This window comes from Pristiophorus japonicus, chromosome 6 (assembly GCF_044704955.1).
Source record: "Pristiophorus japonicus isolate sPriJap1 chromosome 6, sPriJap1.hap1, whole genome shotgun sequence".
Classification (NCBI taxonomy): domain Eukaryota; kingdom Metazoa; phylum Chordata; class Chondrichthyes; family Pristiophoridae; genus Pristiophorus; species Pristiophorus japonicus.
In genome coordinates, this window is record NC_091982.1 from 144,562,573 (window position 1) to 144,589,548 (window position 26,976).

General features: G+C 47.4%; 1 protein-coding gene across 1 annotated transcript; it reads right to left on the reverse strand.

Moving 5' to 3' along the window:
* Nucleotides 1-17,069: 17,069 nt before the first annotated feature.
* On the reverse strand, nucleotides 17,070-26,531 carry LOC139265250 (tripartite motif-containing protein 14-like). The gene is made up of 3 exons (XM_070882187.1): nucleotides 26,478-26,531; nucleotides 21,256-21,386; nucleotides 17,070-18,835 (listed from the first exon to the last, which is right to left on the reverse strand). Exons 2-3 carry the CDS (start codon nucleotides 21,269-21,271, stop codon nucleotides 18,297-18,299), a joined length of 555 nt encoding a protein of 184 aa, XP_070738288.1. The 5' UTR covers nucleotides 21,272-21,386; nucleotides 26,478-26,531; the 3' UTR covers nucleotides 17,070-18,296.
* Nucleotides 26,532-26,976: the final 445 nt, after the last annotated feature.

Genomic DNA, 26,976 nt, shown 5'->3' on the forward strand with positions numbered 1-26,976 from the left:
TAGGGAGTCAGGAGGTGAGACACTCACTGCAGAATACTCAGCTTCTGTGGCTGGTCCAGTTGAGTTTCTGGTCAATGGTGACCCCAGGATGTTGATGGTGGGGTATTCGAAAATGGTAATGCCATTGAATATCAAGGGGTGGTGGTTAGACTCTCTCTTGTTGGAGATGGTCATTGCCTGGCACTTGTGTGGTGCGAATGTTACTTGCCACTTATCAGCCCAAGCCTGAATGTCATCCAGGTCTTGCTGCATTCGGGCATGGACTGCTCCATTATCTGAGGAGTTGTGAATGGAACTGAACACTGTGCAATCATCAGTGAAAATCCCTACTTCTGACCTTAAGATGGAGGGAAGGTCATTGATGAAGCAGCTAAAGATGGTTGGGCCTAGGACACTGCCCAGAGGAACTCCTGCAGCGATGTCCTGGGGCTGAAATGATTGACCTCCAACAAATACAACCATCTTCCTTTGTACTAGGTATGACCCCTGATTCCCATTGATTTGAGTTTTACAAGGGCTCCTTGATGCCACGCTTGGTCGAATGCTGTCTTGATGTCAAGGGCAGTCACTCTCACCTCACCTCCGGAATTCAGCTCGTTTATCCATGTTTGTACAAAGGCTGTAATGAGGTCTCAGGCCGAGTGGTCCCGGCGGAACCTATCAGAGCATCAGTGACAATGTGGATATTCATGGAGTCTCCTCCTCCAGTTAGTTGTTTCATGGTCCACCACCATTCACGGGTTAATGTGACAGGACTGCAGAGCTTTGATCTGATCCATTGACTGTGGAATCGCTTAGCTCTTCCGGTGTTGAGCATGCATGTGGTCCTGTGTTGCAGCTTCACCAGGTTGGCACTTCATTTTTAGATGCACCTGCTGTTACTCCTGGCATGTTCCTCTACACTCCTCATTGAAGCAGGGTTGGTCCCCTAGATTGATGGTAATGATGTGGGAGGATTGGGGTGTTCAGATCAATACTGGGTCTGAGTTTGGGTTTGAGCCAAGCTCCAGAGGGGAAAATCAATGAGCTAAGGTTCCTGCTCCCAATTGCAATACAGTGCTGCCTACTGGAAAGTGAATGTGTGTGGATGTACTGCCAGGGTAGGATCAGGTTTGGCTGTAACACTTCGATATTAGTCAACATTGTTAACAGTTTTCTCTCCTCAGGTACTGTCCCGCTCTCCTTCAAATCTGTTGTCATCACCCCTCTCAAAAAAACAACCCTTGACCCCACTGTGCTTGCAAGCTACCGCCCAATCTGCAACCTCCCTTTCCTGGACATTCTGAAAAGGGAGGGTAAACAGCCAGTTGTTTCGGTGCATATAGGTACCAACGATATAGGTAAAAAAACGGGATGAGGTCCTACAAGCTGAATTTAGGGAGCTAGGAGTTAAATTAAAAAGTAGGACCGCAAAAGTAGTAATCTCAGGATTGCTACCAGTGCCACGTGCTAGTCAGAGTAGGAATCGCAGGATAGCTCAGATGAATACATGGCTTGAGGAGTGGTGCAGAAGGGAGGGATTCAAATTCCTGGGACATTGGAACCGGTTCTGGGGGAGGTGGGACCATTACAAACCGGCGGTCTGCACCTGGGCAGGACCAGAACCAATGTCCTTGGGGGAGTGTTTGCTAGTGCTGTTTGGGAGGAGATAAACTAATATGGCAGGGGGATGGGAACCTATGCAGGGTGACAGAGGGGAATAAAATGGAGACAGAAGCAAAAGATAGAAAGGAGAATAGTAAAAGTGGAGGGCAGAGAAACTCAAGGCAAAAAACAAAAAGAGCCACTTTACAGCAGAATTCTAAAGGGTCAAAGTGTGTTAAAAAGACAAGCCTGAAGGTTCTGTGCCTCAATGCAAGGAGTATTCGGAATAAGGTGGACGAATTAACTGCGCAGATAGTAGTTAACAGGTATGATGTGATTGGCATCACGGAGACATGGCTCCAGGGTGACCAAGGCTGGGAACTCGACATCCAGGGGTATTCAGCATTTAGGAAGGATAGACAGAAAGGAAAAGGAGGCTGGGTGGCGTTGCTGATTAAAGAGGAAATCAATGCAATAGTAAGGAAGGACATTAGCTTGGATGATGTGGAATCTGTACGGGTGGAGCTACGGAATACCAAAGGGCAGAAAACGCTAGTGGGAGTTGTGTACAGACCACCAAATAGTAGTAGTGAGGTTGGGGACAGCGTCAAACAAGAAATAAGGGATGTGTGCAATAAAGGTACAGCAGTAATCATGGGCGACTTTAATCTACATATTGATTGGGCTAACCTAACTGGTAGCAATGCGGTGGAGAAGGATTTCCTGGAGTGTATTAGGGATGGTTTTCTAGGCCAATATGTCGAGGAACCAACCAGAGAGCTGGCCATCCTAGACTGGGTGATGTGTAATGAGAAGGGACTAATTAGCAATCTTGTTGTGCGAGGTCCCGAGGGGAAGAGTGACCATAATATGGTAGAATTCTTTATTAAGATGGAGAGTGACAAAGTTAATTCAGAAACTAGGGTCCTGAACTTAAGGAAAGGTAACTTTGATGGTATGAGGCGTGAATTGGCTAGAATAGACAGGCAAATGATACTTAAAGGGTTGACGGTGGATAGGCAATGGCAAACATTTAATGGATGAACTTCAGCAATTGTACATCCCTGTCTGGAGTAAAAATAAAATGCGGAAGGTGGCTCAACCGTGGCTAACAAGGAAAATTAAGGATAGTGTTAAAACCAAGGAAGATGCATATAAATTGGCTAGAAAAAGTAACAAACCTGAGAACTGGGAGAAATTTAGAATTCAACATAAGAGGACTACGGGTTTAATTAAGAGGGGGGGAAATAGAGTACGAGAGGAAGCTTGCAGGGAACATAAAAACTTACTGCAAAAGCTTCTATAAATATGTGAAGAGAAAAAGATTAGTGAAGACAAATGTAGGTCCCTTGTAGTCGGATTCAAGTGAATTTATAATGTGGAACAAAGAAATGGCAGACCAATTGAACAAGTACTTTGGTTCTGTCTTCACAAAGGAAGACATAAATAACCTTCCCGATGTACTAGGGGTCGGAAGGTCTAGTGAGAAGGAGGAACTGAAGGATATCTTTATTAGGCGGGAAATTGTGTTAGGGAAATTGACGGGATTGAAGGCCGATAAATCCCCAGGGCCTGATAGTCTACATCCCAGAGTACTTAAGGAAGTAGCCCTAGAAATATTGGATGCATTGGTGATAATTTTCCAACAGTCTATCGACTCTGGACTGTTCCTATGGACTGGAAGGTTGCTAATGTAACCACACTTTTTAAAAAAGGAGGGAGAGAGAAAACGGGTAATTATAGACCAGTTAACCTGACATCAGTAGTGGGGAAAATGTTGGAATCAATCATTAAGGATGAAGTAGCAGCACATTTGGAAAGCAGTGATAGGATTGGTCCAAGTCAGCATGGATTTATGAAAGGGAAATCATGCCTGAAAAATCTTCTGGAATTTTTTGAGGATGTAACTAGTAGAGTGGACAGGGGAGAACCAGTGGATGTGGTGTATTTGGACTTTCAAAAGGCTTTTGACAAGGTCCCACACAAGAGATTGGTGTGCAAAATCAAAGCACATGGTACTGGGGGTAATGTACTGACGTGGACAGAAAACTGGTTGGCAGACAGGAAGCAGAGAGTCGGGATAATCAGGTCCTTTTCAGAATGGCGCAGGCAGTGACTAGTGGAGTGCCGCAGGGCTCAGTGCTGGGACCCCAGCTCTTTACAATATACATTAATGATTTGGATGATGGAATTGAGTGTAATATCTCCAAGTTTGCAGATGACACTAAACTGGGTGGCGGTGTGAGCTGTGAGGAGGACGCTAAGAGGCTGCAGGGTGATTTGGACAGGTTAGGCGAGTGGGCAAATACATGGCAGATGCAGTATAATGTGGATAAATGTGAGGTTATCCACTTTGGGGGCAAAAACACGAAGGCAGAATATTATCTGAATGGCAGCAGATTAAGAAAAGGGGAGGTGCAGCGAGACCTGGGTGTCATGATTCATCAGTCATTGAAGGTTGGCATGCAGGTACAGCAGGCGGTGAAGAAGGCAAATGGTATGTTGGCCTTCATAGCAAGGGTATAGGAGCAGGGAAGTCTTACTCCAGTTGTACAGGGCCTTGGTGAGGCCTCACCTGGAATATTGTGTTCAGTTTTGATCTCCTAATCTGAGGAAGGATGTTGTTGCTATTGAGGGAGTGCAGCGGAGGTTCACCAGACTGATTCCTGGGATGGCAGGACTGTCATATGAGGAGAGACTGGATCAACTGGGTCTGTTTTCACTGGAGTTTAGAAGGATGAGAGGTGATCTCATAGAAACATATAAAATTCTGACGGGACTGGACAGGTTAGATGCAGGAAGAATTTTCCCGATGTTGGGGAAGTCCAGAACCAGGGACATAGTCTTAGGATAAGGGGTAAGCCATTTAGGACTGAGATGAGGAGAAACTTCTTCACTCAGAGAGTTGTTAACCTGTGGAATTCCCTTGCCGCAGAGAGTTGTTGATGCCAGTTCATTGGATATATTCAAGAGGGAGTTAGATATGGCCCTTGCGGCTAAAGGGATCAAGGGGTATGGAGAGAAAGCAGGAACAGGGTACTGAAGGAATGATCAGCCATGATCTTATTGAATGGTGGTGCAGGCTCGAAGGGCCAGATGGCCTGCTCCTGCACCTATTTTCTATGTTTCTATGTTTCTCTCCAAAGTCCCTGAACATGTTGTCGTCTCCAAAATCCGTGCCCATCTTTCCCGGAACTTCATGTTTGAATCCCTTCAATCTGATTTCTGCCTCTGCCACAGTACCAAAGTCACAAATGACATCGTTTGTGACTGTGACAAAGGTAAACTATCCCTCCTCGTCCTTCTTGACATGTCTGCAGCCTTTGACAGCTGGGTGGGACTGCACTTGCCTGGTTCCATTCTTATCTACCAAATCGTAGCCAGAAAATCATCAGCAATGGCTTCTCTTCCCACTCCTGCAACGTTACCTCTAGTGTCCCCTGTTATGTTTCAAATAAAGCAATGTAACTGAGTACTGTAGACGTGAGTAAGTGTGACCTTAGTCTCTTTATTCTGACTCCAGAGTGCATGTCACAGCATGGGGGGCCTGCGTATATGCAGTGCTCCCAAGGGATGCTGGGATCCCTTGGGACTCCAACAGATGCACCCTCTGGTGGCGGTAGAATGCTGGTTACAAGGTGTTGCATCCATAACATCACTCCCCCCCCCCAAAGTCAATAGTACACTTATTTACAGGGTGAGACGATCTGGGGCTTTCCGCTCCCTGATCGATCGTTTCGGTACAAACACAGGTGCAGGTGAATTGATTGGGTCTTCGCTGGGCTGCTGCGCAGCTGGCCTTGCTGGGCTGCTGGGGATGATGGGTTCAGCTTCGTGGTCAACCGTGATGTTGGTTGCCACTTGTGTGTGTATCGGAGAGTCGAACTTGGTGGTGGCTTCTTCAGGTTGCTCGTAGCTGTCTGTGAATCGCAGTTTGGTTTGGTCCAAATGCTTTCTGCAAATTAGTCCATTTACAAGTTTGACCTCAAACACCCTACTGCCTTCGTTGGCTATGACAGTTCCAGCAAGTCATTTGGGACCATGTCCATAGTTGAGTACAAATACAGGGTTATTGACTTCAATATCGCGTGACAAATTTATGCGATCATGGTACATGCTTTGTTGATGCCGCCTGCCCTCGACATGATCATGGAGATCAGGGTGGACTAGAGAGAGCCTTGTTTTGAGTGCCCTTTTCATGAGCAGTTCGGCAGGGGGAACCCCGGTGAGCGAGTGGGGTCTTGTGCGGTAGCTGAGCAGGACTCAGGACAGGCGGATCTGTAAGGAGCCTTCCGTCACACGTTTCAAGCTTTGCTTGATGGTTTGGACTGCCCGCTCTGCCTGGCCATTAGATGCTGGCTTGAACGGGGCAGATGTGACGTGCTTGATCCCATTGCGGGTCATGAATTCCTTGAATTCAGCAATGGTGAAGCACGGCCCATTGTCGCTGACAAGGACATCAGGCAGGCCATGAGTGGCAAACATGGCTCATAGACTTTCGATGGCGGCAGTGGACGTGCTTACAGACATTATTACGCACTCAATCCATTTTGAATAAGCATCCGCAACAACCAAAAACATTTTACCAAGAAATGGACCAGCGAAGTCAACGTGGATCCTGGACCACGGTTTGGAGGGCCATGACCACAAACTTAGCGGTGCCTCCCTGGGTGTATTGCTCAGTTGAGAGCAAGTGTTGCATTGGCGCACGCAAGACTCCAAATCTGAGTCGATGCCGGGCCACCACACGTGAGATCTGGTTATAGCTTTCATCATTACTATGCCTGGGTGGGTACTGTGTAGGTCGCGAATGAACGTTTCCCTGCCTTTCCTGCGATTACCCCACAAAAGACAGTCCGTCTATATGGATATTTCGTCTTTGCGCCGCTGGAATGGCTTGATCTCTTCATGCATCTCCATTGGGACGCTGGACCAGCTCTCGTGGAGGACACAGATTTTTACAAGGGAAAGTAAAAGATCCTGGCTGGTCCAGGTCCTGATCTGGCTGGCTGTAACGGGTGACTTTTCGTTTTCAAATGCATCCATCACCAAGAGCAAGTCTGCAGGCTGTGCCATTTCCACCCCGGTGGTGGGCAATGGTAGCTGACTGAGAGCATCAGCGCAGTTCTCTTTGCCTGGCCTGTGGCGAATTACATAGTTAGATGCAGACAGCGTGAGCGCCCATCTTTGGATGCGAGCAGAGGCATTGGTATTACTACCTTTGCTCTCTGAGCATAGTGATACAAGCGGCTTATAGTCAGTTTCTAACTCAAACTTAAGCCCAAACAGATATTGGTGCATTTTTTTCACCCCGTAAACGCATGCCAGAGCTTCTTTTTCAATCATGCTGTAGGCCCTTTCGGCCTTGGATAAACTCCTGGACGCCTAAGCGACCGGTTGCAATGTTCCCGATTCGTAAGCTTGTTGTAACCCGACCCCATACGAGGACGTATCGCAAGCTAGCACTAAACGTTTACATGGGTCATACAGAACAAGCAGCTTGTTGCAACATAACACATTTCTGGCTTTCTCAAAAGCAGTCTCTTGTGATTTCCCCCATACCCAGTCATCTCCCTTGCACAGCAACACATGGAGATTCTAGCAAGGTGCTTAACCCGGTTAGGAAATAATTGAGTAGTCCCAGGAACGACCGCAGCTCCGTCACGTTCTGTGGTCTCGGCGCGTTCTTGTAAGCCTCCATTTTGGTGTCGGTGGGTCTGATGCCGTCTGCCGCAATTCTTCTCCCTAAGAACTCGACCTCTAGCGCCAGGAAAACACACTTCGAGCGTTTCAACCTGAGTCCCACACGATGTATCCAACTTAGAACCTCTTCCAGGTTCTGCAAGTGTTCGATGGTGTCCCGACCTGTGATCAATATGTCGTCCTGGAAAACCACAGTGCGGAACTGACTTTAGCAGGCTCTCCATGTTCCTTTGAAAAACAGCCGCAGCCGATCGAATCCCAAACGGGCATCTATTGTAGATGAACAGACCTTTGTGCGTGTTGATGCAGGTGAGGCCTTTCGAAGATTCCGCCAGCTCCTGCGTCCTGTAAGCCGAGGTCAGGTCCAACTTGGTGAATGTCTTTCCTCCTACCAGCGTCGCAAGTAGGTCATCTGCCTTGGGTCACGGGTACTGGTCCTGCAGCGAAAAATGGTTAATCGTTATTTTATAGTCCCCACAAATTCTGACCGTGCCATCGCCCTTGAGAACCGGAACAATCAGACTGACCCACTCATTGAACTCAGCCGGCGCGATGATGCCCTCTTGTTGTAGCCTGTCCAACTCGATCTCCACTTTCTCTTGCATCATGTTTGGCACCACACGTGCCTTGTGGTGAATGGGTCGTATACCGGGAACCAAATGGATCTGTACCTTCGCCCCAGAGAAATTTCCGATGCCTGGCTCAAACAGCAACGGGAACTTGCTCAAAACATGGGCACATGAGGCATCATCGACGGACGAAAGCACTCGGATATCGTCTCAGTTCCAGCGGATTTTTCCCAGCCAGCTTCTGCCGAACAGTGTGAGGCCATCTCCTGGTACAGTCCATAGTGGTAGTTAATACACCGCAGCCAGGTTCATGGCACCATGGGTGGCTCTGCTGCACGAAGGGTGGGAAAAAGAGTGGGAGAGCTATAGTGATAGGAGTCTCTATTGTAAGGGGAATATATAGGAGTTTCTGTGGCCGCAACCGAGACTCCAGGATGGTATGTTGCCTCCCTGGTGCAAGGGTCAAGGATGTCTCGGAGCGGCTGCAGAGCATTCTGGAGACGGAGAGTGAACAGCCAGTTGTCGTGGTACATGTAGGTACCAACGATATAGGTAAGAAGCGGGAAGAGGTCCTACAAGCTGAATTTAGGGAGCTAGGAGTTAAATTAAAAAGTAGGACCTCAAAGGTAGTAATCTCTGGATTGCGACCAGTGCCACGTGCTAATCAGAGTAGAGGGAGCAGTATAGTTAGAATAAATACGTGGCTTGAGCAGTGGTTCAAGAGGGAGGGATTCAAATTCCTGGGACAATGGAACCAGTTCTGGGGGAAGTGGGACCTGTACAAAAGGGACGGTCTGCACTTGGGCAGGACTGGAACTGATGTCCTGAGGGTAACATTTGCTAATGCAGTTCAGGAGTGTTTAAACTAATATGGCAGGGGGATGGGAACCTATGCAGCGAGACAGGGCGAAGTAATATGGAGTCAGAAACAGATGGTAGAATGGTGAAAAGCAATAGTGGAAGGCCGAGTAAACAAAGGCAAGAAACAAAAAGAGCCACACTACATTATAATTCTAAAAGGACAAAGGGTGTTAAAAAAATCCGTAATAAGATGGATGAATTAACTGTGCAAATAGATGTTAACAGATATGATGTGATTGGGATTACAGAGACGTGGCTCCAGGATGATCAGGGCTGGGAACTCAACATCCAAGGGTATTCATAAAAGGATAGAATAAAAGGAAAAGGAGGTGGGGTAGCATTGCTGGTGAAAGAGGAGATTAATGTAATAGTTAGGAAGGACATTAGCTTGGATGATGTGGAATCTATATGGGTAGAGCTGCAGAATACCAAAGGGCAAAAAACGTAAGTGGGAGTTGTGTACAGACCTCCAAACAGTAGTAGTGATGTTGGGGAGGGCATCAAACAGGAAATTAGGGGTGCATGCAATAAAGGTGCAGCAGTTATCATGGGTGACTTTAATATGCATATAGATTGGGCTAACCAAACTGGAAGCAATACGGTCAAGAAGGATTTCCTGGAGTGCATAAGGGATGGTTTTCTAGACCAATATGTCGAGGACCCAACTAGGGGGGAGGCCATCTTAGACTGGGTGTTGTGTAATGAGAGAGGATTAATTAGCAATCTCGTTTTGTGAGGCCCCTTAGGGAAGAGTGACCATAATGTGGTGGAATTCTACATTAGGATGGAAAATGAAACAGTTAATTCAGAGACCATGGTCCAGAACTTAAAGAAGGGCAACTTTGAAGGTATGAGGCGTGAATTGGCTAGGATAGATTGGCAAATGATACTTAAGGGATTGACTGTGGATGGGCAATGGCAGACATTTAGAGACTGTATGGATGAACTACAACAATTGTACATTCCTGTCTAGCGTAAAAATAAAAAAGGGAAGGTAGCTCAAACGCTGGCTATCAAGGGAAATCAAGGATAGTATTAAAGCCACGGAAGTGGCATACAAATTGGCCAGAAATAGCAACGAACCCGGGGACTGGGAGAAATTTAGAACTCAGCAGAGGAGGACAAAGGGTTTGATTAGGGCAGGGAAAATAGAGTACGAGAGGAAGCTTGCAGGGAACATTAAAATGGACTGCAAAAGCTTCTATAGATATGAAGAGAGATAAAGGTTAGTAAAGACAAACGTAGATTCCCTGCAGTCAGAATCAGGGGAAGTCATAACAGTGAACAAAGAAATGGCAGACCCATTGAACAAGTACTTTGGTTCGGTATTCACTAAGGAGGACACAAACAACCTTCCGGATATAAAAGGGGTCAGAGGGTCTAGTGAGGAGGAGGAACTGAGGGAAATCCTTATTAGTCGGGAAATTGTGTTGGGGAAATTGATGGGATTGAAGGCCGATAAATCCCCAGGGCCTGATGGTCTGCATCCCAGAGTACTTAATGAGGTGGCCTTGGAAATAGCGGATGCATTGACAGTCATTTTCCAACATTCCATTGACTCTGGATCAGTTCCTATGGAGTGGAGGGTAGCCAATGTAACCCCACTTTTAAAAAAAGGAGGGAGAGAGAACACACAGAATTATAGACCGGTCAGCCTGACATCGGTAGTGGGTAAAATGATGGAATCAATTATTAAGGATGTCATAGCAGTGCATTTGGAAAGAGGTGACATGATAGGTCCAAGTCAGCATGGATTTGTGAAAGGGAAATCATGCTTGACAAGTCTTCTGGAATTTTTTGAGGATGTTTCCAGTAGAGTGGACAAGGGAGAACCAGTTGATGTGGTGTATTTGGACTTTCAGAAGGCTTTTGACAAGGTCACACACAAGAGATTAATGTGCAAAACTAAAGCACATGAGATTGGGGGTAGTGTGCTGATGTGGATTGAGAACTGGTTGTCAGACAGGAAGCAAAGAGTAGGAGTAAATGGATACTTTTCAGAATGGCAGGCAGTGACTAGTGGGGTACCGCAAGGTTCTGTGCTGGGGCCCCAGCTGTTTACATTGTACATTAATGATTTAGACGAGGGGATTAAATGTAGTATCTCCAAATTTGCAGATGACACTAAGTTGGGTGGCAGTGTGAGCTGCGAGGAGGATGCTATGAGGCTGCAGAGTGACTTGGATAGGTTAGGTGAGTGGGCAAATGCATGGCAGATGAAGTATAATATGGATAAATGTGAGGTTATCCACTTTGGTGGTAAAAACAGAGACAGACTATTATCTGAATGGTGACAGATTAGGAAAAGGGGAGGTGCAACGAGACTTGGGTGTCATGGTACATCAGTCATTGAAGCTTGGCATGCAGGTACAGCAGGTGCTTAAGAAAGCAAATGGCATGTTGGCCTTCATAGCGAGGGGATTTGAGTACAGGGGCAGGGAGGTGTTGCTACAGTTGTACAGGGCCTTGGTGAGGCCATACCTGGTGTATTGTGTAGTTTTGGTCTTCTAACTTGAGGAAGGACATTCTTGCTATTGAGGGAGTGCAGCGAAGATTCACCAGACTGATTCCCGGGATGGCAGGACTGACACATCAAGAAAGACTGGATCAACTGGGCTTGTATTCACTGGAGTTCAGAAGAATGAGAGGGGATCTCATAGAAACGTTTAAAATTCTGACAGGTTTAGACAGGTTAGATGCAGGAAGAATGTTCTGAATGTTGGGGAAGTCCAGAACCAGGGGACACAGTCTAAGGATAAGGGGTAAGCCATTTAGGACCGAGATGAGGAGAAACTTCTTCACCCAGAGAGTGGTGAACCTGTGGAATTCTCTACCACAGAAAGTAGTTGAGGCCAATTCACTAAATATATTCAAAAAGGAGTTAGATGTAGTCCTTACTACTAGGGGGATCAAAGGGGTATGGTGAGAAAGCAGGAATGGGGTACTGAAGTTGCATGTTCAGCCATGAACTCATTGAATGGCGGTGGAGGCTCGAAGGGCCGAATGGCCTACTCCTGTACCTATTTTCTATGCTCCATCATAGGAGACTTTTACTGCTGCAATGTCAATTACAGGGATCAGCTCTTTAGTGTAAGTTCTCAGCTTGGTATGAATAGGGCTCAGCTTGGGCCTGTGTGCCTTGTTGCACCACAGCCTCTCGAAGGCCTTTTTGCTCATGATAGACTGACTCGCACCCGTGTCCAATTCCATGGATACTGGAATTCCGTTCTGTTCAACTTTTAACATGATCGGTGGACATTTCGTGGTGAGGGTGTGTACCCTGTACACTTCTGCTCCCTCGGTTCAAGTCTCTAGTTCAGCTTGATCAGCCATGGATCAGTCTTCCTCTGCAACGTGGTGGTTTGCAGGGTTTGCAGCTCGTCTGCACATTCGTTGGAGGTATCCCATTGTTCGACAGCCTTTGCATGCATAGTGTTTGAAGCGGCATTGACGGGCTCGATGATCACCTCCGCAGCACCAAAAAGGTGTCAATTGCCTCGCATTCACACTTGATGGCGGACTCTGAGTCATCTGAGGTCGTGCAGCTGCAGGCGTGTACGTTCTTCCATATGCATTCCTGCCTGAAAACAACGTTACTTTGTGTACAGTACTTGCCGATGCGTCTTTATGCTGCGAAATTTGTTTGGTGTTATCACTGGTGGACATAAATGCCTGGGCTATCGCTATGGCCTTGCTCAGGTTCGGTGTTTCAACAGTCAATAGTTGCGAAGGATAACCTCATGGCCAATGCCAAGCACAAAAAAGTCTCTTAGCATTTGCTCCAGGAATCCATCGAATTCGCAATGTCCTGCAAGGCACCTTAGTTCGGCGACATAGCTCGCCACTTCCTGGCCTTCAGACCGTTGACATGTATAAAATCGATACCTTGCCATCTCCTTCTAATTTAGGTGCTCCCGGACCAGCGTACACAGTTCTTGAAATGATTTGGTTGTTGGTTTCACCGGAGCAAGAAGGTTCTTCATGAGACCATAGGTTGTTGCCCCGCAGACGGTTACCCTTTGTTTGGCAGCGTTCTCATTCCTTTCCAGCTCGTTGGCCACAAAGTATTGGTTGAGTTGCTCCATGAAGGCTTCCCAATCGTCGCCTTCTGAGAATTTCTCCAGGATACCAACAGTTCTCTACATTTTCGCGCGATGGTTCGTTATCTATTACTCGTCGCCAGTTGCTATATTCTCAAATAAAGCAATGTGACTGAGTACTGTAGACTTGAGTAAGTGTGACCTTAGTCTCTTTATTCTGACTCCAGAGTGCTGGCACAGCATGGGGTGCCTGCTTATATGCAGTGCTCCCAAGGGATGCTGGGATCCCTTGGGACTCCCAACAGATGCACCCTCTGGTGGCGGTAGAACACTGGTTACAAGGTGTTGCATACATAACATCCGCCAAGGATCTATCCTTGGCCCCCTCCTATTGCTCATCTATTTGCTGCCCCTTGGCAACATCATCTGAAAACACAGCATCAGTTTCCACATGTACACTGATGACACCCAGCTCTACCTCTCCACTTATCTAGACCCCACCATGGTCTCTAAATTGTCAGAATGCTTGTCCGACATCCAGTACTGGATGAGCAGAAATGTTCTCTGATTAAATATTGGAAGACCGAAGCCATTGTCTTTGGTCCTTGCAATTAATTGCGTTCCCTAGCCACCGACTCCATATCCGTGGCATAACTAAAACCGCCTTTTTCCACCTCTAACATTGACCACCTCCGCTTCAGCTGTCTGCTGCTGAAACCCTCGTCCATGCCTCGTTACTTCTAGACTGGACTATTCTGCCTTGCCTCCCACATTCTACCCTATGTAAACTTGAGGTCATCCAAAACTCTGCTGCCCGTATCCTAACTCGCACCAAGTCCCGTTCACCCATCACCTACATTGCTAACCTACATTGGCTCCCGAGTAAGTAACGCCTCGATTTTAAAATTCTCATCCTGGTTTACAAATCCCTCCATGGCCTCGCCCCTCCCTATCGCTGTAAGCTCCCCCGCTGCCCCAAGATTTCTGCGCTCCTCAAATTCTGCCCTTGAGTATGCCCGATTATAATCGCTCAACCATTGGTAGCCGTGCCTTCAGCTGCCTGGGCCCTAAGGTCTGGAATTCCCTCCCTAAACCTCTCCACCTCTCTTTCCTCCTTTAAGACGCTCCTTAAAACCTAACTCTTTGACCAAGCTTTTGGTCATCTGCTGTAATTTCTTTCGTGGTTCGGTGTCAAATTTATCAAATTTAGGCAGTCCCTCGAAATGAGGATGACTTGCTTCCACGCCAAAAAAGGATGAATTCATGGGTGTTTCAATGAAGGACCTAATATCCCAGGTCCTGAACTACATCCTGAAGGGTGGAAGATGCCTGTGCGTGGAGTGTTTTTAACGTTGGGTGACCGTTGCACACCAGCCACCACACAGGTTTGAGAGAGCCAGGTCTTGGTCCAGTGGCAAGGATTGACCAGGACAATAACACTGCTGTGAAGTGCCTTGGGATGTTTTACAACGTTAAAAGCACTACATAAATAAAAGTTGTTGTTGTAGAACAATAGAATGCTGTATTGACACTGTATAGAGCTGTTCCCATCTGTGAAACTGTTCCAGAGCTCAGATTAGCGTCCTCTGGGGAGACGGGATGAAGAGGAGAGAAAACTTAAAGATATTTTCTTTTTAGTTGAAATGAACGGAGAGCTGTTAACTCACACATAACCAAGTCTGACAGAGAGGGAAGCAATCGGAGCTTGACCATCCCTGTAAGGGGCAGCATGATTGCTCAGTTTTGCTTTTTCTGGCCATCAATGTAGATAAATGTCAGGTGGTGCATTTTGGTAGGAAGAATAAGGAGGCCACATTCTGCTTGGATAGTAGGGGCGGATATTCGGCTTCTCTCTGCTCCATTTTGCGCCCCGGAGCGGCGGCAATGAGGTGTTCTGCGTGGGCGTTCAGCCTCCAGCGCCCCGCAGCGATCTTCGGGTCAGGTTTTGTGGCAGCGCAGAGCAGCACCGCACGGAAGAGCTGCGCCCAGTGTGCAACGCCCCCGGTTGTGACACCGGCGCAAGTTTTGGTTCTTGCCCGACCCGTCCGCCCCAAAGCACGTCCTGCACTGACCGCCTGGGAAATCAGGCAGTGCAACAATACCGACAGCAGAGAGGTAAGTAATGGACTCCTAAAGGTAAGTACGATTGTTTTTTCTGCAATTTGTATTGTGGTGGCATGGGCAATGTCTTGGGAATGTTTTTGTGGCTTTTTTTGGTTCCTCCCCCACCCACCCCAGCACCCAAGAGAGGCGTCATCATCATCATCATAGGTGATCCCTCGAGATGAGGGTGACTTGCTTCCACGCCAAAAAGGATGAGTTCACAGGTGTTTCAATAGGTCCCGAACTACATCCTGAGGGGTGGAAGATTTTTTTAACATGTGGTGGCCGTTGCACACAGGCTTGACAGAGCTTGGTCTTAGTCCAGTGGCAAGGATTAACCAAGACGACTGGAGACCTTCTCAGTTGCACGGACCTAGTGCGCACACATATCGCTGCCCCGGGTCTCTGGCCCCGAACTCCCGCCTCTCCTGGGCCCCAATCACATCCCTCCACACAGAGTCTCGCCGCTCCTGCTGTATCTGCCTAGGCTCCAATCACCGACCTGGACCTTGATGACATCACTCTTCGCTGCCGTCGCCCTCCTGCACCAGCTCGCGCTGCTTCCTGGAGTAGTATGCCTCCACGCACCTCCGCTCCTTTTATGTCCCCGACTTGCCGCTGGTGTTCTCATGCAGATCGAGGCCTCCATGCTGCTCCCGAGGTGTACAACACCTTCCTTAGCGCTGCACCCCAGACTCAGGGCCCAGCTGCCCAATGTTACTTACTGAGGTTAAACTGTTCCCGGGTGCAAACTTTACTGCCCCGCCTCAATTACCACCCCAAATACATCAAAGTCGAAAATCCAGCCCCTAAGAGTCAAAATGGAGTAGGGGAGCAGAGGAATCTGGGGGTACACATTCACAAATCACTAAAGGTAGCGACACAAGTTAAGATCTTAAAAAAAAAGCAAAACAAAGCACTAGGGTTCATTTCGAGAGGGATAGAATTGAAAAGCAGACAACTTGTGTGAAACCTGTATGGAACCTTGGTTAGACCACACTTGGAGTACGGCGCACAGTTCTGGTCGCCATATTTTAAAAAAGAATATAGAGGCACTGGAGAGGGTGCAAAAAAGATTCATAAGGATGATAATGGAACTGAGAGGTTATACTTATCAGGAAAGGCTAAACAGGCCGAGTCTCTTTGCTCTGGAAAAGAGAAGGCTGCGGGGTGACCGGATGGAAGTTTGTTCGGGTAGACGTAGAGAAGATGTTTCTACTTATAGGGGAGCGCAAAACTAGGGGCCATAAATATAAGAGTCACTAATAAATCCAGTAAGGATTTTAGGAGAAAATTCTTTAGCCAGAGTGGTTAGAATGTGGAATTTGCTAACACAAGGAGTGGTTGAGGCAAGTAACAGATGCAGTTAAGGGGAAGTACATGATGGAGAAAGGAATAGAAGAACATGGTGATGGGGGTAGATGAAGAGGGTTGGAAGGAGGCCAATGTGGAGTATAAACACCAGCACGGCCTGTTTCTGTGCTGTGGACTTGATGTATTGAGGTAAATGATTTTTAAAAATTCTTTAGGCTCCAAAATCCCACTTAACGCTCCCACTGCGTTTTATTTGAGATCTTCTGTCGTGTATGAAGAGCACAAAGTCTCACTTTTTTGCCAATCCTGATCTCACATTCATCACATTCAATACGCACTCCAGGAACGAATGGCAATCAACCGAACGGTGAAGCCAGACTCCGGCAAGTGAGGTTCCATGACAGGAACATGGCCCTTATGCTATGGTCACATTTCCAGTTATAGAACAGGCGGGGAGCCATCTGCAGACCCAGCAGAACCCCACATCTATAGTCAAGAGGGAGTTAGAAATGACCCTTATGGCTGAGGGGATCAAGGGGTCTGGAGAGAAAGCAGGAAAGGGGTACTGAGGGAATGATCAGCCATGACCTTATTGAATGGCGGTGCAGGCTCGAAGGGCCGAATGGCCTACTCCTGCACCTAGTTTCTATGTAACATAAACATCAGATTCAGCCTCTTGTCCGTTTATTCAAAACGCTGCCTTTTAACAAAAGACAGTTTCCATGAACAGACCCACACTTGATATGATCTAAAACTTATTCCTTTATATGTGTGGTGACCAGGAGTAGGCTGCTGCAAGATTTACTGCGATCATTTTGCACCGGAGGTAACACAGCAATGCACTCAAAGGTTGGGTAACTGAAGGTGCTGCTTGGGATAAAACCAGTAATCAAAATTTGTTCACAAAAATTTTAATCATATAGAAGCGCAATTAGGCATGGGCAATAAATGCTGGTCTTGCCAGCGGCACCTACATCCCAGGAATGAATAAAAAAAGCAACAGTATACAGCAAGTAACCAGCAGCACTGCTACAGATATCAAACAAGTCCACAAGAGTTTAAACAGCTTCTTCAGAATGAATTTCTCACATAGACCAATAGGCTTCAAGACTTTTACTGACTTCTTTAAGTAGGTGGGGCCATATTTCTGTGGGTCCAGCTATCAGCTCATACACCACTGAACTAGTAATGTAGAATCTTAATGGCAAAAACATGCTTTCCTGTCACAGATGTTAAACTATGGACATTAATTATCTTCTGTTGAAGGTTAGAGAGAATTAATTTGTCTATAAACTCAGATTTTTTGACACAGGACAGCAATCAGGATCATTCCCCTATCTGATTGAAAAATCTACTAATACAATGCCTATTGCATCTCAGGTTATCCATTTGATTAGGTGGAGTTATGAGAACAACTTAGTGTCTAACAAGCCCAAGTTTTATAGATAGTTAACATTTCAAAGACCTGCGGTTCGAGCCCAATCAAAAGAATCGGATTTGATTCTGATCAGTCTCGTTGTTAAGGCAGGCTGCACCCCTTGGAACTACAGGCGGTATTTATGTATTATCCCCCTCTCCTCAGAAAGGCCAAAGTCATTCTATTTTTGCCACTCCAGCTAACAGAGCCCATTTTAAATCCAGAACATATTGGTCTAACGCAATCTTTTTTAAAAAAAGCTAATTATATATAAATGTTATGGTTCGAAGCAAGACTGCTTTGTAGCACACACAGTTTGTACTTCAACGCCCCTGAGAAGGATGGCATCATTTAGATTCTATGTGAGCCAGCAGGAACAGGCCAGTTAAAGTAGTGAAAATGAACAATCTTTTACTTTTCTGCCACAGGAGATATTCTTCCAGGAGCACAGGATGAAACGGTGGTTACAGGCAGAATGTGGTACCCAGCTCAGGCAGTTGGGTGGAGATGGATCGATAGCCTGTGTCTGCTGCTGCCCGTACCCCACGTGGATGCTGTGGCCCATGGCCCAGACAGACAACGGAACAGAGAAGCTGCAAGGTCGGGAGGGTTTACATCTTTACGATGAAACGCGCTGGTTTTGCAGTTTTCTGGGTAAAATGGCGGAATGCAGTATTTTGAGTTATGCGGCAGCCCCGATACTAATCACTTCAGAGCAGACAGGGCCAGCGTCACCCCGATCCGAACCCGCAGGGCTGGATGGAGAGGCTCAGTGAACGCTCCATGGAAGGTGTGCAACAAGTTCATTCTGCTGCCCGACGCATTGTAAAAGGAGATTGTGCCGCCTTCAAAATCCACGTACACGCCCACCACGGAGGGTTTGTCTGCAGTCACGGCCATCCTCTTCCCATTGTGTAGGCTTGAAAAGATATCCGGGCCAGAGTGAACGCACCAGGATTTGTCGTTGAATCCCAGCAAACACTCATTGCCCACTCCTTTCCTGTCGATGCTCTTGTAGCAGACTCCAATGCTCCAGGCCCCGTCGCTCTCCTTAACCTCGATCTCCCAGTAAGCCCGGCCACAGCTCACTCCCTTGGTACCAAGGATCTGTGGCCACCGGTCAAAGATCTGCGAGCTTTTGGGAAACACCTGGATCTGAGTTGACGCCGACACTGTTCTGTTATTGTCGGTCAGGACGAGGTAGGGATTTGCAGTGTCCGGATCCAGAGTCGGTGTCTGTCCATCTGTGAGGAAAAAGGAGAATTGGGCTCAATGACTGCAGGCGGTGAGTGACAGAGTCCCTGACAGACCCTCTTCATGTTACTGCAATCTGTTTCCAAGTGTTTTTTTACACTCAGTGGGTAGCACCCCTGCCTCCAAGTCAGAAGGCTGTGGGTTCAAGTCCTCCTTCAGAGATCTGAACGCACAAAATCTAGGCTGGCACTCCAGTGCAGTGCTCAGGGAGTGCCGCACTGTCGGAGGTGTCGTCTTTCGGATGAGAGAATAAACCCTAAGTTGATGGGAAAAATCCCATGGCACTATTTGAAGAAGAGCACGGGAGTTATCCCCGGTGCCCTGGCCAATATTTATCCCTCAACCAACCTCACTAAAATAGATTATCTGGTCATTTATTTATTGTGCGCAAATTAGTTGCCACGTTTCTCACATTACAACAATGACTAAAATTTTAAAATATTTCTGGTTGTAAAGCACTTTGGGACATCCTGAGGTTGTGAAAAAGGTGCTTTGGAAATGCTATTTCACTCCTCTTGCAAAGATTTCCAATCAATGAGAACTGTGTGTCTGAAGCAGCTGGAGGGCAGATAAAATGGCTGCAGCGGCTTGTGCCTCCGATCCCACTGTCTTTAACCTTCTGAGCAGGCGAGCGGGACCCTGCTTTAAATATGCAGATCGGGTGTCAGCTGTGGTTCAGTGAGTAGCACTCTTGCCTCGGAGTCAGAAGGTTGTGGGTTCAAGTCCCACTCCAGGGACTTGAGCACAAAAATAATCTGGGCTGACATTCCCAGTGCATGCTGAGGGAGCGCTGCACTGTCAGAGGTGCCGTCTTTCGGATGAGACGTTAAACCGAGGCCCCGTCTTCCCTCTCAGGTGGATGTAAAACATCTCACGGCACTATTTAGAACAAGAGCAGGGGAGTTATCCCCGGTTGTGATCTTCTCACCAGGCCAACCTGGTAACAAGTGGATCGGGAGTCAGGACAGGTCCAGTAAAGTCAGTCATTTTTCATTTTTATGTTTGCTTGTGGGACCTGGAGCACCAGGAGAGCTCCTCCAGCCCCACGAGAAAAACTTGGGGCCTCCTAACCCTCCTCACCGGACACTGTTCCTTCATGTCCCCAGCAGCAGACTCCTGCCAGCTAAGATCCCACTCCCGGTTTGGGCAGGAGACCGAGTGCCATGGGGTGTTTAATTATGTTAAAGGTATTATATACATGGTATTTATTGTAGTTGTTACCAATGTTCATTACATGCAATAAAACATCAGAATCAGGTTGGTTTCTGCTTGATTACCAACAACCATTCCCATTAAACATTAACATAAGAATTAGAAGCAGGAGTAGACCATTCAGCCCCTCGAGCCTGCTCCGCCATTCAATGAGATCATGGCTGATCTTCTACCTCAACTTCATTTTCCTGCACTATCCCCATATCCCTGGATTCCCTTAATATCCAAAAATCTATCGATCTCTGCCATGAATATACTCAGAAGACTGAGCCTCCACAGCCCTCTGGAGCAGAGAATTCCAAAGATTCACCACCCTCTGAGTGAAGGCGTTTCTCGTCATCTCAGTCCTAAATGGCCGACCCCTTATTCTGAGACTGTGATCCCTGTTTCTAGACTCCCCAGCCAGGGGAAACATCCTCCCTATTAAGCCCTGTAAGGATTTTGTATGTTTCAATGAGATCACCTCTCATTAAAGCCGAGACCACAAGATCTTCCAGCTTGTCCACTGCTCCAGTCCATCGCATTGTGGTTAATATATTTATACAGCAAGCCTGGTTTAACGACAGCACTCCTGCTTAGGCCGTTCCTTGGAACGGTCCAAATATTTTACATGGAAACGGCAACATGAAAACATTTGAAAATGTCACTTCTCCACCAAACGACATACTTATCTCGTGGTTTTAGCTGAAATATTTTTTGAAGTGTAGTCACTGTTGTAATGTAGGAAACATGACAGCCAATTTGCACACAGCAAGATCCCAAAAACAGCAATGTGATAATGACCAGATAATCTGTTTTAGTGTTGTTTTAGGAGTAAATATTGGTCAGAATGCCAGTGAGAACGCCTCTGCTCTTCTTTGAAATAGTGCCATGGATCTTTTACCCCCTTGAAAAAAGTAGACGGGGCCTCGGTTTAACGGTTCATCTGAAAGAAAGCACCTCCGACAGTGTAGCACTCCCTCAGTACCGCACTGGCGTGTCAGCCTAGATTTTGTGCTCAAGTCTCTGGAGTGGGACTTGAACCCACAACCTTCTGCCTCAGAGGCGAGAGTACAACCAGCTGAACCACGGCTGACACACAATTTACAATGTTGACAGAAAAGCGTGACCAAAAATCACAACAACAGGAAGCAAGGTTTGTGAACAGGAAGTGCATGCTCTATGCAAGATTTTTAATACATTTCTGTAGGATACTTACAGAGTCTGACCATCATTTCTCTGTCCCCCAGCTCTTCGCTCTCCTTATCTGTACCTTTAATCGGGCCTTCTATTTGTGTGTTACCCAAAGTACAAGGTGGCGAGGTAAATGGCAGCGAGACATTCTTCAACCTGGAAACAAATGGAGCAATAGTAAAACGTGTGTGTTAACTGAAAATAAGACAAGTCAAGCAAAACCGAGCACTCCATTGTGGCTACGGTGTTACTGTTGAATGTATTTACTAAAAAATTAGTCTCAAATACAAGGCAAGCACCAAATCTTCCATATTGACCAAATCTAAAGAAAAGACTAGTATTTATATAGTGCCTTTCATGACCACCGGACGACTCAAAGCGCTTTACATGCCACTTTTGGAATGTAGTCACTGTTGTAATGTGGGAAACACGGCAGCCAATTTTCACACAGCAAGCTCCCACAAACAGCAATGTGATAATGACCAGATAATCTGTTTTTGTTATATTGATTGAGAGATAAATATTGGACACACTTATTTGTACTGTGAAAATGGCCACGATGCTCCATCCTTTGTCTATGATTGGTCCCCCGGGACGATAAGCCATCCCCTGAAGTTTCACTTCAATGTGTAACTGGAACCGCCCATCCCAAGGTCTCACTGACTTTGAAAATTCTAACTCGATCCACTTTGACTTCCTGAAGTGACAGAGGACAGAGCTCCCCAGAAGTCAGCAAGGGCCAGCCAAAGTGCCTTACCGCAGTCCAAGTGCATGTCTCTCTCTCCGTCTGTCTCTCTCACTCTCTCTTCCACTCCCCCCATCCATAGATGGGGCAGGCATTTTGTACGGATTGTTAACAGGTTTATTGGGTATGAGGTGAATAGTGACAGTGTCGTGACTTCTGGATATCATCCACTCCAACGACATCCTTTGTAGGGGTTTGGAAGAAAATGATCCGTCTTCCCCTCCTCCCGTGTCTCCCCTCCCCAGCCTCTCTCCCTCCCTCCCTCCCCCAGTCTCAGTCTCTCTCTCTCCCTCCCCCAGTCTCAGTCTCTCTCTCTCCCTCCCCCAGTCTCAGTCTCTCTCTCTCCCTCCCCCAGTCTCAGTCTCTCTCTCCCTCCCCCAGTCTCAGTCTCTCTCTCTCCCTCCCCCAGTCTCAGTCTCTCTCTCTCTCTCCCTCCCCCAGTCTCAGTCTCTCTCTCCCTCCCCCAGTCTCTCTCTCTCCCTCCCCCAGTCTCAGTCTCTCTCTCTCTCTCCCTCCCCCAGTCTCAGTCTCTCACTCTCCCTCCCCCAGTCTCAGTCTCTCTCTCTCCCTCCCCCAGTCTCAGTCTCTCTCTCTCCCTCCCCCAGTCTCTCTCTCTCCCTCCCCCAGTCTCTCTCTCTCCCTCCCCCAGTCTCTCTCTCTCCCTCCCCCAGTCTCTCTCTCTCCCTCCCCCAGTCTTAGTCTCTCTCTCTCTCCCTCCCCCAGTCTCAGTCTTTCTCTCTCTCCCTCCCCCAGTCTCAGTCTTTCTCTCTCTCCCTCCCCCAGTCTCAGTCTCTCTCTCTCTCTCTCCCTCCCCCAGTCTCAGTCTCTCTCTCTCTCCCTCCCCCAGTCTCAGTCTCTCTCTCTCTCCCTCCCCCAGTCTCAGTCTCTCTCTCTCCCTCCCCCAGTCTCAGTCTCTCTCTCTCCCTCCCCCAGTCTCAGTCTCTCTCTCCCCCAGTCTCAGTCTCTCTCTCCCCCAGTCTCAGTCTCTCTCTCCCTCCCCCAGTCTCAGTCTCTCTCCCCCTCCCCCAGTCTCAGTCTCTCTCCCCCTCCCCCAGTCTCAGTCTCTCGTCCCCTCCCCCAGTCTCAGTCTCTCTCTCTCCCCCAGTCTCAGTCTCTCTCTCTCCCTCCCTCCCTCCCCCAGTCTCAGTCGCTCTCTCTCTCTCTCTCTCTCCCTCCCTCCCCCAGTCTCAGTCTGTCGCTCTCTCTCCACCCCCACCAGTCTCTCTCTCGCTCTCGGACCCAGGGCCGCTGCTCTCGGCGACGGAGCAAGTCGAGGCCTAGCGAGTCCTGGAGGGACGGGGGGGCGAAAGAAAGGTGACGGTGGAGAGTCGGAGCGAGTCGGGGCCTAGCGAGGGTGAGTCCTTGGGGAATCAGCAGCGGAAGAGAGTCGGGGCCTCAAGTCCTGCTTCTCAGCACCATGTGGAGGGAATGATTCGGGGCCGGGAGGGACAAGGGGGCGGAGCTTGTCACCTGTCCATCAAAACAATTGCAGTACGGGCAGGTGGGGGGGCTGGATGGACGGCTGTCTGTCAAAAAAGTATGTACAAATTATTACTTCGATAAATATTGGTCAGGACACAAGTCAGGCTCAAAAAAGTTAAACGCCTCCTTCACAGGTTCAATCCGAGAAAGGCTGCCTACTCTGGTGGCATCAGATACTCGGCTTCTCAAAGTGTTACCTGAGAATCACACGCATCTCAATTGGTCCTGCCGACTAATATGTCCCATCTGAGAAAAGTGGCACAAACATTGTTATCCAAAAGATGTCCGTCAGATCTTGAACTAAATGAGCAGTATTGCTACTGTCAGTCATAAAATACTAATTCCATTTATCTAGCACCTTGTCACACTGAAATATCTCAAACCGTTCCACACATTATTTTTTGTAGTGACTTGTCCGGCAGGCAAATCCAGCAGCCATTCTACACCAGCAACGTCCCGCACACAGCAGGTAAATAACCAGCTACATGTGGGTTTTTTTGGTGGTGTTGGTTGAGGGAATAATGTTGGCCAGGACACCAATAGAACTCCCTGCTCCTCTTTGATTAGTGCCGTGGGATTTTTATATTCACTAGAACACAAAAACAAGAAAGTCCAATTGGTGAATTTCCCAGATGTTCCACTGCATTAGGTGGCTAAAAATTGAATATGTTGTTTTTGACACACTGAGGTCAATTTTAACTTTCGGGGCGATCGACTGGTGTAATATTTACCTTCTCTGCGCTGTCTCCACTATACTTCCATTAGGTGGTACAAACTGTGCCTGGATCTGTTCTTTACAATATGGGAGATGTGGCTGACCGGTTGGTTGTGATTGAAGCAGCACCACAACCAGCTGTAGGTCAACGTCAGGAACGTAGACTATGAAGTGAATGACTCCACCCCTGCCTTAGCTCATCTGCTGCTGAAACCCTCTTCCATGCCTTTGTTACCTCTAGTACTTACTATTCCAACACACTCCTGGCTGGCCTCCCACGTTCTACCCTCCATAAACTTGAAGTCATCCAAAACTCTGCTTCCTGTATCCTAACTTGCACCAAATCCCGCTCACCCAACACCCCTGTGCTTACTGACCTACATTGGCTCATGGTTAAGCCACGCCTCGGTTTCAAAATTGTCAGCCTAGTTTACAAATCCCTCCATGGCCTCGTCACCGCCCCCCCCCCCCGATCTCTGTAACCTCCTCCAGTTCTAACTGCGCTCCCCCCACCCCACCTTTTGAGCATCCCTGATTTTAATCACTCCACCATTGGTAGCCGTGCCGCCAGCTGCCTAAGCCCCAAGTTCTGGAATTCCCTCCCTAAACCTCTCTGTCTCTCTCTCCTCCTTTAAGATGCTTCTCAAAATCTCCTACTTTGACCAAGCTTTTGGTCCTGCCCAATATCTCCTTGTGTGGCTCAATTTCAAATTGTGTTTTATGACACTCCTATGAAGCGCCTTGGGACATTTTATTACGTTAAAGGCGCTATATATTTGTACTAACTGAAAGGAAGCCGTTTCTCCGATTGGCTCTCCATTATCACATGACCTATTGCTGATTGGTCCCGTTGGAGGATAAGCCACACCCTGAAATTCCTCTGGAATGTGTAACTGGAACTGCCCAGCCCAAGTTCTGACTGACTTTCCAATTTGTAACTCGATCCATTTTGATTTCAGAAGCCACAGAGGATAGATCTCCCCAAAAGCCACCAAGTTCCAGCCGAAGTCTCTTACCCCAACGCAAGTCCATCCCTCCCCTGGCCAAAGTCCCTTATCCCAGCGCAAGTGCTGCCTCACCCAGCTTAAGTCCCTTACCCAAGTGCATGACCTTATCTCCCACTAACAGCCCCAACACTCCTCTGAACCCTATAACTAACAGCCCCGACATACTTGTGTCCCTGTAACTAACAGCCTAGACACATGTGTGTCCCTGTAGTAACTCTGTTCCCCCTATTATTTTTATCTTCCTCCAGCAGAAAGAAATCTGCCGCTGTTACATTTGCCTTCAGCTACAACCATATAATACAATGGGTACAAATACACCAAACTCTGTGAAACATGGCGATCTACCTCAGCTACAACCATATAATACAATGGGTACAAATACACCAAACTCTGTGAAACATGGCGATCTACCTCAGCTACAACCATATAATACAATGGGTACAAGTAAACCAAACTCTGTGAAACATGCCGATCTACCTCAGCTACAACCATATAATACAATGGGTACAAATACACCAAACTCTGTGAAACATGGCGATCTACCTCAGCTACAACCATATAATACAATGGGTACAAATAAACCAAACTCTGTGAAACATGCCGATCTACCTCAGCACAACCCCAGAGACAATGGACAGACAAAACTCGTTCATACTTTGGGACAATCATCCGGAATAAATTTGTTCTGTTCACCACACAGACATTTAATACAAAATCTACCAATTTTAAATGGATTGTAGTCACCACTATTGGTCACTTTAAACAACAGACCCAGGCTCCACGAGCAGAGCTGCCTGGGCTGCACTTATTATTAGTAGAAAGCACAAATCAGAGGGAAAAAAACAATTATATTTCAACAAACGTGCATCATTTATGAGTGACTAGCTGAGGAGTCTAGAACCAGGGGTCACAGTCTCAGAATAAGGGGTCGGCCATTTAGGACTGAGACGAGAAGAAACTTCGTCACTCAGAGGGTGGTGAATCTTTGGAATTCTCTACTCCAGAGGGCTGTGGAGGCTCAGTCTTTGGGTATATTCAAGACAGAGATCGATAGATTTTTGAATATTAAGGGAATCGCGGGATATGGGGATAGTGCAGGAAAGTGGAGTTGAGGTAGATCATCAGCCATGATCTTACTGAATGGCGGAGCAGGCTCGAGGGGCCGAATGGCCTACTCCTGCTCCTAATTCTTATGTTCTTATGTGCTACTCTGTAAACTGATACACACGTAAAATAGTATGTATGTCAAGTGACGAATCTCAGTGTTACTGAAAGCGATGGAGTTGGTTTTCACTTACCGTTTAGCAATGGAGTTAAATCCCTGAAACAAAATAAAGAGAGAAAACTGGTGTTAAACAGAATGTGAACAGGTTCAATCATTCTGGAAGGGTAGCCACAACAACCTGAGCCACCACTGCAGCATATTTATCTATACATTAACATAAAGAACGTCCCAGGGTGTTTTACAGAAATGTACGTCAAGCTCCGGTGGGAGAGGTTAGAGGAGGGTGACTGGAGAAAGTACTTAAAAGGAAGAGGAGATTTTAAGGAGGGAATTTGAGAATGTATGTGCCAGGCAGCTGAAAGCACTGCTGCCAAGGGAGTGGAGTTGGGGGTGGGGGGGGGGGGGAGAAAGAGAGGGAAACAGCCCAACCACAATAATCTCCGTCAGTGAAAAGTCAGAGACAGAGTGCAGAGCGGGAGGAGATTGTAAAGAGGGTGGAGGATGACCACGGAGAGATTTAAAGATGAGCACGAGGATGAGGGACAGGGAACTAATGTTGGTCAGTGAGGATA